General features: G+C 37.5%; 2 protein-coding genes across 2 annotated transcripts in view; one reads left to right on the forward strand and one right to left on the reverse strand.

Annotated features, from left to right (window-relative positions):
• Positions 1-13,609, forward strand: part of LOC137646734 (proton-coupled amino acid transporter-like protein pathetic) — a 157,931-nt gene that overhangs the window by 68,379 nt on the left and 75,943 nt on the right. The gene's annotated exons all lie outside the window — the stretch shown is intronic.
• Positions 1-13,609, reverse strand: part of LOC137646725 (uncharacterized) — a 53,833-nt gene that overhangs the window by 5,937 nt on the left and 34,287 nt on the right. The window contains exons 6-7 of the mRNA XM_068379835.1: positions 8,214-9,115; positions 3,920-4,148 (exon numbers count right to left, since the gene is read on the reverse strand). Coding sequence (XP_068235936.1) covers positions 3,920-4,148; positions 8,214-9,115 — 1,131 coding nt within the window. The remainder of the gene's footprint in view (positions 1-3,919; positions 4,149-8,213; positions 9,116-13,609) is intronic.

A 13,609-nucleotide genomic window follows, 5' to 3' on the forward strand; every position in this document is an offset into this window, starting at 1 on the left:
ATTCAGTATTTTTTAAGCTACCAAGCATGGCTTTACACTACATACACTTGAAATCTTTCAAGTTTTTCAAGTATACTTAAAAAATTACCATTTTGAACATCCTATCAAGAGATGTTCTTGAAGGAATGGTTAGAATTCTTCAAACTGATGTATACAGGACAAAGGAAACTATTAATATTTTCTATAATATTCTTTTCTTAATGTGTAACCATAGATTTAGTGGCGACCTTTCAAAAGCAGAAGTCGTCTCAACGCTCTCTACGAATGTGTTACACAAATGACTCAATAAAAGCTGGAACTTGCTTATCGAGATTTTAAAGAACCAAAGAGTCATAGCAACTAGAGGATAGGTTGTATCAATTCTAGTGTGTTCCTATGTAGTGAAACTAGTTTTGTCCCCTCAAATTGATAATATATGTAAAATACTGGCCAAGAGGGGTCCTTGCTTAAAAGTTAAAGGTTAGTCAGGAATAGCAGTGGCAAAGGACTGGGCAATCCCCTGGAGTCCTACCCTAAATGCATATAATCAGCATCCAAGCCCCATCTCCACTCAAACGAGGACTTTTCATGTTCCCTTTGGCCTCTGTTTTTTCATAGCTCAGTGACTCAACCTTTTTACTTAGTGTTTGGTGGGAAGGACTGGTGATGACTTAACACGTAGACCTATTGGCTTTCCCAAATTCTCCATCTCTATTTCACAGGAACAATGAGGTAGTGGACTAGTAAAAATGAAGTCTATCTCTCATTATTCTTTACTTGTGATTATAGCTGGTCATTCATTTATTGATTATTGATTAGTACTAGAACAGGGATCTCTAGAGTGGATGATATTAACCTTCCTCCTGGGTTTATTTCTATGAGGTTGATGAAAGCCAGGGGGGCGGGTGGAAGGGGGATCAAAGGGTGTCAATGAATGATGATGTTGATTGAAATGTTGGACCAAGAAGATATAAATTTTGGACATAAAGAACATCATTAAGGAGATTCTGTTTGCTGGGTACCTCATGAAGTTTTTCTCATTTGCACAAATACCTCGAGATGAGGAATACAAAGCAGAATTGAACACAGATTAACATTAAGAATAAAAACCCTAATAAAAGGAACAGGTGATGGGATTTATATCCTTGAATAATGAAAAATTGTTACTGATATCACGTATTCCTCTAATTTTGTATGTGAGGTAGGCTATGAGGGATTAAGAATTCCTGAACGGCTAATGGGCAACCACCTAATTGACTGATGGAGCCAGACATTAACATTAACACATAGAATGGCTTAGATCTCATGCCTTCTACAATGTGGAGGTACCCCTTAGTCAGAGCCATATACTATGCATAGCAACAAGGATTCTTCGCCGAGCAATCTGGAAGGCTCGACGCTGGTGGAGCCTTGGACTTAGGTGCCTGACGGAAAGCCTCAATCTTTGTCTCTAAGGATAGGGTTAGGCCACAAAAAACCCATTGGTGTAGGCTAGTCTAGCTTATATAGTGGTTCAGATGCTAGGGAATGGAGACTAGATAAAAAAAATTGTAGTTCCATGGATAGTGAAAAATTCATGGCTTAACTAGGAAGAGGAAGGGGCAACTAGAGCACCAAAGGGTGATCTCTAAGGTGGTAGATAGAATTAATCCAGGGAAGGATCAATAACTCGTCCACCCAGAGCCAGACTAGATGACCCACAAGCTATCCTGTCCATCTGTATAGCAACTAAGGATACCTCAGATGCCACAGAAACTTGGACTGGAATGGAACTAGGTTAAGCAGCAAACAGGACAAGACTAGCAAGGCAAGGGGGGTGGGGAAAGGGAGACTTAGAAATTGGTAAAGAGGCAGGGCAGAAAGGACTAACTGTAGTATTAGAACTAATAAACGTTGTTCCAAGGGATCTGTAGTAAGTAGGCACAGAGAATGAGTCCTCATAACCGGCTGCCAGTATACCAAAAACTAAAGGAATCCTAGGAAATGGATAAGGCAACATGAAAGGAAGGTCTACCTGTCAATATTAGAACAAGGTTGGCTTTGTTCTAAGGGATCAACAGACTGTAGACACAGGAAATAAGTCCCACAACAAGTGCTGCCTAGCCAGACACTAAGTAGGTAGATAAGTGAAATACTGTCGCCAAAAGACAACTGTAAAACACTATCCGCTGCTCCCAGAGAGTACTTTCAGGGCTGCAACTCCCCGCTATGACGTGTCAGTAGCAAGGGAGGGGTGGCTGCCTCATGAGAACCATGTGGTTATGTGGTAGAAGGAGAGGGTGCATTTGTACTGTACCAACAGTGTGTCACACGATTGTACATAGTAACGACATTTCATTTTGTGTATATATTATACTTGTATCTTCGCTCTCCCCTCACACTAAAAAGAACATGAATAAACATGTATCTTTTTCTCACAGTTAGCTGTTAACCGGTGTGGTATCAGTTGAACAGGAAATAGTCACATTGGTGACCCCGGAGTGACCAATGTGACGAGCCGAGAGAAGATTGTGACTCAGTTGCTTTCATCCTGTCTTTGAGTGACATATTAGCCAGTCTTGGCCAAGAGCTATGTGTAGGGGTTAGCCTAAGTCATGACTGAAGACAAGCATGCAAAAGGTGTCAAAGGTCTAAACTATAATCATACCACAGTTGTGAAAAAATATGTTTAACACACTTTTACAAGACTAGATAAGAATCAATATGAACTTCTGAGCGATTTGGAGACATGAGCTACCAGCTTTGGCCATGCGGCGACCACGGACAATTAAAGGATGCTTAGCGCAAAAGCACAAGGGTGGAGACATGAAATTGTCCACCAAAAAGGGAAACGGTACTCAACTTAAGCAATGAGGAAGGAGCAGAAGCTTCCTTGGTCTCAAAATCACTCTTAAAACTTGAAAATTAGCAGAAACTCCCGATAGCAAATCTGTGAAGGTGGCATTGCTAGAAGAAAGGGCAAACTAGCAAACATGTTTTCAGCACACTGAAATTGGAATTGTAAAGACTCACTCGCCCACGTATCCAATCTTATCCCACATCCTTCGAGACAAGGTTAACTCTATTCGGGAAAGGATAGTCGTGGCTGGTTTTAAACACGTCCCTGTTTCATACATGATATCTCTTAGGATATTTGCTCCAAGGGATAGAACTCTGGGATATTTCTTAAGTAAAATTATCTGGTATATCACTAGTAGAAATATCCAAAGTAGAAAGTTGCCTTTGAGGAATTTCCTTCAGGACGACATAGATTGAGCCCAAAAATGCCATGGTAGTAAAATTAATAGATTATTGAAGTCTGGTAACTTGAAGCCTTCTCTATTACTAAAGAATATAGAGTTCATCAATGATGACTGAGCATTGAATTGAAAAGATATAACTGATGTTTTACAAGAAACGATAGGATACCAGATAATCTGACAAATTCGCTCGCTTGCGACAATAACGTCATAACTCAAAAAAATTTATTTTTGAGTTATCCATATAGCCATATTCATCTTCAAATGCTGATTATTTTGGAAAAAGTGTCATAATTGTAGCTAAAAAATTGATCGCTTGATGCGCTAAATGTCCTAACGACATACATTAATATGAGAGTGTTTTAATTTATTAAAATGGCTCTCCTGAAAATTAGCTATTTTTGAGTTATGACGCCGTTGTCGCAAATGAGCTATATATGTCATATACTACTTTAACGGGGGTGTGATCAAACAAATAGAAAGAGGAGTTTCTAAACAACACATTTCTGGTGATATAGATGGTATATTGTGGGTGAAACTTAATTATTAATTTTTTCGAAATAGACGAGAGATCACACTGTTAGGCATATATCTATGTATGATTTATAAGTTTGAATAAAAGATTTTTGATTTAGCACTTCAATTAATGTATTAAAAAGATACTTAAAATCTACTTCCATCCTACGATGGAGTATACATACCTCTCCTAATTTCAGTGGTACGCAATCTGGAAAGGTTTCAAGGCCATTATTGATTACTTCAATACATACTCCTGCTGCCCTTAACAAGTACGGGTCTAAGGGGTCAACTTCTTTAGTGTCTTCACAAGCACAATAATGGTCCGGAATCCCAGCTTCACTGCATGTTCTATTCTCTGATATCTCCTTGAAAAGGGACTGGCCATGATTTGGGAGTGTAGGTGTGAAGGACCTATAAAACAGAAATAATTTCAATTAATATTCATTTCGTAATTTATTCTATACAAATTGTCTAGATGCATCAACTCTTCCACCCACATACCAAAGGCACTTCCCCAAATTTTGGGGGGTAGCCGACATCAACAAAGAAACAAAACAAAAAAGGGGACCTCTACTCTCTACGTTCCTCCAGCCTAAACAGGGACTCAGCCGAGTTCAGCTGGTACTGCTAGGGTGCCACAGCCCAACCCAACTCTTATCTATACAAAAAAGATATGCATATACTGAAAAACAAACAAAACTGTCAAATCTTTCACTATGTTTCCATTGCCAAGGCTTTCAGATATACAGAACGTAAGGGAGAAATGCCATGGAAAAAGCCCATCTAAACCACAGATATACAGAAAATCATTCAAAATTATTTAATGAACTAAAGAAACCTCCCACATGTCACATATAAACAAAATCTTTATCTAAACTGGATAAAATGTCAATTCAATGTTAGGCAGCAGCTAAAGACCTAAACTATTATGCATATTTATTAAAAGAAAAAAAAGCCAAATTTTTCCATTTATCACTAATATTCACCTGCAAAAATGATTTTAACAATAATAAAATGCAATACTTGTATATATATATATATATATATATATATATATATATATATATTTATATATATATATATATATATCATTACTAGCCAAGCTACAACCCTAGTTGGAAAAGAAAGATGCTATAAGCCCAAGGGTTCCAGTAGGGAAAAATAGCCCAGTGAGGAAAGGAAATATGGAAAGAAATAAACAATATAAGAAAAAATTACCAATAAGATATTTTAAAAACGGTAACAGCATCACAACAGATATGTCATATATAAACTATAGAAAGTCTTATACCAGCCAGTTCAACAAAAAAATATTTGCTGCAAGTTTGAACTTATGAAGGTCTACAGATTCAACTACCTGATTAGGAAGACCATACCATAACTTGGTCACAGCTGGAATAAAACTTCCAGAATACTATGTAGCATTCAGCCCCATTTTGGGAAAGGCATGCCTATTAGAATTAGTATTACGAACAGGATGGAACTGTCCAGGAAGATCTGAATGTAAAGGATGGTCAGAATTATGAAAACTCTTATGCAACATACATAATGAACTAATTGAACGATGGTGCCAAAGTTTAGTATCTTGATCAGGAATAAGAAATTTAATAAACCGTAAGTTCCTGTCCAACAAATTATGATGAGAATCAGCAGCTGAAGACCAGATAGGGGCGCTATACTCAAAAGAAGGTAGAATGAAAAAATTAAAACACTTCTTCAGAATAGATTAAGAGTCATACAGAGTAAAAGAAACATTATCAATGCTGAGATCCAGATGTTGAGGAGCCACTGTCCTTGGCCTACTTACAGGCATACTTTGAGTTTTGTTAGGATTCAACTTCATGCCCCATAATTTGCACCATGCACAAACTTTAGCTAGATCTCTATTAAGAGATTCAGCAACCCCAGATCTATATTCAAGGGATGGAATTGATGCAAAGAGAGTAGTAACATCTGCATATGCAACAAGCTTGTTTTATAAGCCAAACCATATGTCATGTGCAAATAAGATAAAAAGTAATGAGCCAAGAACACTACCCTGTGGAACACCAGATATCATATTCCAATACTCACTATGGTAACCATCAACAACAACTGTTTGAGATCCATTACTTAAAGATTCAATAATAATGCTAAGAAAAGACCCACCACTCCCAGCTGTTTGAGTTTGAAAACAAGGGCCTCATGATTAATACGGTCAAAGACAGCACTAAAATCAAGGCCAATCATACGAACTTTCCGACCACAATCAATAGAATTCTGTACAGCGTTGGAGACTGTAAGAAGGGCATCACATGCTCTAGGGCCTTTACGAAAACCAAATTGCAAGCAAGGGAACAGATGATTACCTTCAGCAAACCTATCAAGACGTTTTGCCAAAAGGCGTTCAAACACTTTAGATCAGGGGTTCTCAACTATTTTCCCGTCAGGCAACCCCTGAGTCATAAGGCCATTTATCCGAACCCTCAGTAATCTGACGCTGAGCAAAATGGTAATATAGTGACTAATTCAATAAAGAATGATACAGCACAGAATATTATCAAATGATTAAATTTGAAAAACCTTATTGAGATGAAACATTGATATTCCAATTGTTTTAAAATGATACTACACACACACATGTGATTTAAAGCATGCTAAATTTCGGCAGTTATAAAGGCAATTACGTGTTGTGGCTGAAATAAATGCTCTCAAAGAGGTTTGGAATCCCAACAAATTACTTTTTCTAGACTTTATTGTGATAAAGATAAAATTGTTCCGACTAGTTTTGTAGTAAGTGAGCTAATTACAAAGAAGTTGAAACCCCATGTAGGAGGAGAATTAGTAAAGGAGTGCACGGCTGCTACTGTGGAGTTGCTTGTACCAAAAAAGGCTAAATTGTTTAAGTGTGTTAGGATTGGTGACATGGCTAATGACATTGAAAGAACACTAACAGACTATGCAAAGGATTTACTATTAATTCTCCTTGGCTTCTGATGAAACAACAGGCGTAACAAATACTGCCCAACTGGCTATATTCATTCGTGGGGTAACTGCAGAATTTGAGATAGACTTTATTGTGATAAAGATAAAATTGTTCCGACTAGTTTTGTAGTGAGTGAGCTAATTACAAGGAAGTTGAAACCCCATGTAGGAGGAGAATTAGTAAAGGAGTGCACGGCTGCTACTGTGGAGTTGCTTGTACCAAAAAAGGCTAAATTGTTTAAGAGTGTTAGGATTGGTGACATGGCTGAAGACATTGAAAGAACACTAACATACTATGCAAAGGATTTACTATTAATTCTCCTTGGCTTCTGATGAAACAACAGGCATAACAAATACTGCCCAACTGGCTATATTCATTCGTGGGGTAACTGCGGAATTTGAGATAGAGAGGAATTACTTTCTTTGGAACCTATGCATGGCACTACAACTAACAAAGACTTGTTTGAGAGACTCAAATCATCAATGAACAAATTTGGGCTAACATTTGTAAAGCTCAGTGGCCTAGTTGCTGATGGAACTCCAGCCATGTTTGTTTCAAAGAAAGGGTTACTAGCATATGTTGAAAATGAACTGGGTCGTGTTGGCTTTGACCCTAGTAATTTAATTGTTTGTCACTTCATTATACATCATCAGAGGCTTAACAGAGTTATGTCAGTAGTAGTAGTTCCTGTGAATGTTGCGATGGGCTCCCCTCGTTATATTGGAATGACGACAATTGAGACTTTAAAAAACGTTTATCCTGTCGCATACAATAGGGAGCTATTAAATCAGCATCTATTACTAAGAGCACAGCTTGGACCTAGTGCCTAAATCCAATGACAGTTAGCAGAGTAGCAGCATGACTAGGATGGATCCTCTCCTGGTGAGAGCCTCAGCTTATGGGAGAGCAGCTTCATCCAAGACTCAGTACTGCCTACGCTCATGGGGACCAGTCAGTGTCCAGTGCCCCACTCGACTACCACACCAAGCCATGTAAATAGAGGCAGACCTGCCTACTTCCATCCACTTCTTGGCTGAAGGTGAGAGGAAACACATAGCATCCTTTCAAAATGCGTAACAGCCGAACTCATTTATACTTTGTTCTGACAATTTACTTTTAGTGAATTATAAGTAAAATCTTAGAATTTTTCTATGCAGTTTGCTCTCCATTGACAATATTTACATAAGGTTGGTAATACATTACAATGTATTCTTTTCTGTCCAACCTTTAAATGGATTCTTTAAAATTAATCAAAGAACCCCTTTTGTACAAAATAGTCTTTTAATAGTGACGTCCTTTTCAATGCTCCTGGTTTTTGGAGTTATCTAAAAGTTCAACTTCAACTGTTAAATTCAAGTGCAATTTCTCTTATAGCTATGATCAAAACCATGAAATTATATTTTGATCAGAGTTAGTGACAGGTTTCAAACAGTTGTTTGCATGGCAAGTAAAAGAAATTAACTATTTCACAAGAAAGTATTTCAAAGATAATCACAATAATATGAACTCACCTTTCCTCTAAATTTCCATAGGCTTGGTTCAATATATCAATTAAAGTAATATGAACATCAAAGTTGGATGTCAGTCTCTTGGTATTAACATGCAAATTCTGAAATGCTTCAGGGTATTCCTGCTCAAACCACTCTGGAAATTTTATCATTACAAAGGGTAATCTTTCTTCAAGCATTCCAGAGTAGGTTGACCTGAAATCCCCCCATCTCAGACCATGGTCACTAATGAAAAACAAGACAGTGTTCTCTAAGTAGCCTCCCTCAGAGAGTAGTTTCAGGTAATCCATACAGAGTTGATCGACGGCTGCAGGTTCTTTCAAGTTATCATGAGTGGAGGCTGCTGTCCAATAGTAAGCAAAGTATGGAATATCTTGGAGTGATTCAGCAATAGCAAGTGAATAATTATGAACTAAGGAAATGCTAACTCTTTCTCCCTGGCATAAATTGCAATGCCTTTTACCACCAGGGGAATTTCCAATAGTTTTCTCGGCAGCATAAAAATATGGCCTATTATAGTAATCAGTGGGCTCTTTACAAAATCCAGCTTTTCTCCAATGGAAAGTCCCCATCCATGGACCATCTTCAGCAAAGACTGTGGCATATCCTTTACCTTCAAACTCATCCCAAATAAAAGGGCAGTCGTCAAAATTTATTATTGAATTATTAACTAAACACGAATGGTTTTTTAATTCTTCATAATGCATACCCGTCAATATTGCTGAAAGGTTAGGATCGGTGTTGTCACCAACCTTGTTATAACCTTTCAGATCTACAGCCTTGAGCTTATCAGTGAGGTAGGCAAATGTTTTTGGCATGTGACGATGAAGATTACCACGTGATACAGAATCCATTCCAAAAATTATCACACTTAGATTTTCACGCCTTCTTTCCCAAAAGTTAGCCTGTTAAAGATAAAAGAAAATCCCTATTACGAAGTTGAAATGAAATAAGTTGAAAATAAAAAAAAATAAAATCGTCTACATGGAAATTACTAATAATGTTGATAAAGATAACATATAATAAGCCACTGGACATTGAAAGCTATATATTGAGTATTAAAATTTTAAGCACCTGATCAAATGAGCTTGACAATAATTGATAACATATCTACTGTTACAACCATAAACAAAGCTCCCATTAATAATATTTTGAAAGTGATATGATTAATGAGCCCAATAAAATCAGAGATGAAACGCAAGATATCTAGTTTTTAATTTGAGTATTATGGAGCAGTCTGAACTTAAAATAATTTAAATTTTCTATTCTGATTAAAATAAGATACATAATTTGGTTTAGAATTTATGTAAACTAAAAAGAAAAGCTTTCATTCCTTATTATGTTAAGAATTGTTTCATAAAAACCACATTAATCATAAGCAGCTTTTTGCCCTAGATTTTGTTTCTCACTTGATCTCGGTATGTTTCCTTAACGAGAGTTTAATCTTCATCCTCATCATCATAATATCCTCCTACGCCTATTGACGCAAAGGGCCTCGTTTAGATTTCACCAGTCGTCTCTGTCTTGAGATTTTAAATCAATACTTCTTCATCCATCATCTCCTACTTCACATTTCATAGGCCTCACCCATGTTGCCCTGGGTCTTCTAACTATTCTAGTGCCTCTTGGAGCCCAGTTGAAAGTTTGGTGAACTAATCTCTCTTGAGGAGTGCGAAGATAATGTTCGAACCATCTCCATCTACCACCCACCATGACCTCATCCACAAAAGAAACTCAGGTAATCTCTTTTATAGAGTGGTGTTATTTCTAATGTTGTCCTGCCATTTAATTCCCAATATTCTTCTGAGGGCTTTGTTCTCAAATTTACAAAATCTGCTGGATAGTGTTTCATTGTCATACCATGACTCATGCCCATACAGTAACACCAATCTCACTAAATAGATATATAGCCTGATTTTTATATGTAATTTCAGGCGATTTGATTTCCAAATTTTACTGAACCTATCCATTGTCTGATTTGCTTTTTTCAATCTTTCATCAACCGTAATTGTAAAGATCCTATATTAAGAGATCATAGTTCTAAATATTTAAATGATTCCACCTCATTAATCCTTTCTCCTTCTAAAGATATTTCATCTTCCATTGCATATTCCGGTCTCATCATCTCTGTCTTTTTTCTATTTATCTTGAGGCCAACGTCATATGGTATTTCATGCATTATGGTAACCAGGTTTTGCAAGACCTGTGGTGTTCTATTAATAAGGACAACGTCATCAGCATACTGTAGGCCAGCTAATTCCCTGTTACCAATCCACTCCAATACTTCTTCACCATCCCCAACTGTTCTATGCATTACAAAATCAATGAAGAGGATAAACAACATAGGTAACAACACATTCCCTTAGATTACTCCACTGTTCATTGGAAATGCATTTGATAGGACACTGTGGCAATGAGGAGCTGGTGATCACTATTGGTAGTGATCACCAGCTCTTCATTTCCACACTGAAATTAAAACTTAAAGCACCCAGAATAAATGTAGATAGAGTACCTAGGTTTCATACAACTAAGCTTCTAGAAGATGAACACAGAAAAACCTTTGCAATTGAATGTAGGAATCAATTTGCAATCTTAAGAGACTTCAAGCAGCGAAGAGCAGATAATTAATGAAGAATGGTGTGATACCAAGAAAATATATCATTCAGTTGGTAGTGAAGTTTGGGGGCATACAGTTACAAGGAGAAAACCATGGATATTGTACCAACCGTGTGTCACACGATCGTACATAGTTCATTTTGTGTATATATTATGCTTGTATCTTCGCTCTTCCCTCGTACTAAAAAGAACCTGAATAAACATGCCTGTTTTTCTCATTGGTAATGGTGTCGATTTTAAACATGAAATTTCCTGTTGCCTTAAGCTTTTGTATATAAAGGAGAGTGTTCTATAATAAACTCACGCAGTTGCTTTCACCCTGTCTTGGAGTCACGACCTTCTCTCGGCCTGTCACATTTGTGACTCAAAGACAGGATGAAAGCAATTGCGTGAGTTTATTATAGAACACACTATTTTATATACAAAAGCTCAAGGCAACAGGAAATTTCATGTTTAAAATCGACACCATTACCAATGAGAAAAACAGGCATGTTTATTCAGGTTCTTTTTTGTGTGAGGGAAGAGCGAAGATACAAGCATGATATAAACACAAAATGAACTATGTACGATATTGTGACACACGGTGTGGAGGATTTATTTTTGCTTTATTTTTATTTTTTTTGTTTTTGCCAAATCCTGTGAGAGAGAGAGAGAGAGAGAGAGAGAGAGAGAGAGAGAGAGAGAGAGAGAGAGAGAGAGATATTGTGTTAGCGAGCGAAAGTAGTTAGGTTAACGATCGTTTGTGGTGAGAAAGACTGTTGGTACCAATGAGATTGTTTGTTTACATTTTTAGTAAGGTTACGACAGTGGTGAATGTTTCGGAGCGAATGCTTTTTTTGATTGACTGCGTCCTGAGTCAGTTGTGTGAACGCTGGAATTATTATTTTTCTTTACCAGCGAGGAAGTGATTTTTGATTTTTTGAGTAAGTACAGTTTTGTTTATCTTTGCTTGTCGTGATTGTGAATGATAGGAACAATTTATTATTTATCTTTGATTATAGTGCGATAGTTCAGTTAGCTAGAAGTGTTCGTAAGTGTTTTTCTTTCTTTATTTTTGGCAAGCCGTGATTCCTCCTTTGGAGAGACTCAAGTTTGAAAGTGGATTATTGTTGATGACCTGACCTGTATACGATTTTTTTGGACTGTTTTATTGGATTGCTGAACTGTTGATGACCTAGGCCTGTGAATTGAGATTGCTGATAATAATGATGTTTATGATGATGATTATGATTAGAACGACCACCCCAATCACTGAGACAGTTATGGCAAATGGCCACCGAGTGGATTGTTGACCACAAAGCTGTGGTAGTGGGCTGCAAAAGACAGTTGGCAGTGTGTGGACGACTGTTAGTGTCCATAAAATATATATACGTACATATTTTGGTGTTGGTGGTGTGAGGTTAATGTTAAGTTTTGATAGTTTTTTTTGGTTTATTTGAATGGTGTTTATTGTATATTTAGTGTTAAGTTTTTGGATGCAGTTGATTCTAGTTTTAAGTGTAAGTTTTTGAGAATATAGTTTTAAGGTTATGTTTTGTTTAAATTTCGTCCTTTTTGTCTAAGAGTCTGGTTGTAGATTACGTAAGGGGAAAGTTTGTGTTGTTGAGACAATTGTCAGTTAGAGTGATTCAAGGGTGTGGGGGTTGTTTTGCAACATCCCGCCACATTATTTTGGCGCCCGAACAGGGACTGCCGAGGTGGGATAGAAGCTGGACTGTTGGACGAAGGACGGAATTAGGATTAAGGTTGATGAAAAATGGAGGAGCAATTAAGGGTTTTGAGGGAGGAATTGCGGCTGAGTAAGGAGCGTGAGGAGAGGTTGCTAGTAGAGAATGAGAGGTTGAACTGGGAGAATGCGGTGATGCAGAAGGAGCTTGGGGAGTTAAAGGGAACTGTAGCGAAAGTGGAAGAATGTTTTGAGATGAGGATGAAAGAGAATGAGGAACGAATGGAGAACCGATTGGAAGATATGATGGGGCAAGTCATGGGGATGATGAAAACGATAATGGGTGAAGGTGCAGTCGGAGGAGTGTCCTCAGCTTCGGGTAATGGGTTGGTAGTGGAAGAGAAGGTTAAGGTAGGTGATAATGGGAAAGGAAGTGATAGTGATAGTAGTAATAGTGATGGTGATATTGAAGATAAGGGAATTAGGCATAGTAAGGATGAACAGAAAGGTGAGAGGAAAGATGAAAGGAAAGGTAAAAGTGATGTGAAGAAAGAGAAGAAAAAGTATCAGGCTGATAGCAAGGACGATCGTGAATGGGTGAAAGTGGTAAGTAAGAAAAAGGGTAAGAAGGGAATGGTTAAGGATAGGAATTTAAGTGTGGAAGTGGATTCATTGTATTCAAATGAGGAAGAAGGTAACAGGGGAGTAGACAGTGATGATAGCAGTGAGAATGAACGTGATGTGTGTAAGACTGTGTTTATGAGAGAGGTACCTCGGTGTGAAAGGTTCAATGAGCATAGCAGTAGGGATGTATATGATTTTTTCAAGGAGTATGAGAGGTATTGTCAGGATAAGTATGGTGATAGTAAAAGAGTTTGGGCTAGGGAGTTAGGAGAATATTTGACTGGGTATTTGTTGACGATGTATGGAGTGATAATGAGTGTAGGGGACGTTGATTATGAAAGTGTGAAAAAGAGAATAATTGAGCAGGTAAAACGTATGAAAGGGAGTGTTAAGTATAAGCGTAAGAATGATTTTGATGAAGCCCGGATGAATGCAGGAGAAGCGATATCAATGTACGTATGTAGGTTGGAAACTTTAGCTAGGAAGAAGTATG

The sequence above is a fragment of the Palaemon carinicauda genome, chromosome 1 (genome assembly GCF_036898095.1).
Source record: "Palaemon carinicauda isolate YSFRI2023 chromosome 1, ASM3689809v2, whole genome shotgun sequence".
In the NCBI taxonomy this organism is placed as follows: Eukaryota; Metazoa; Arthropoda; class Malacostraca; order Decapoda; family Palaemonidae; genus Palaemon; species Palaemon carinicauda.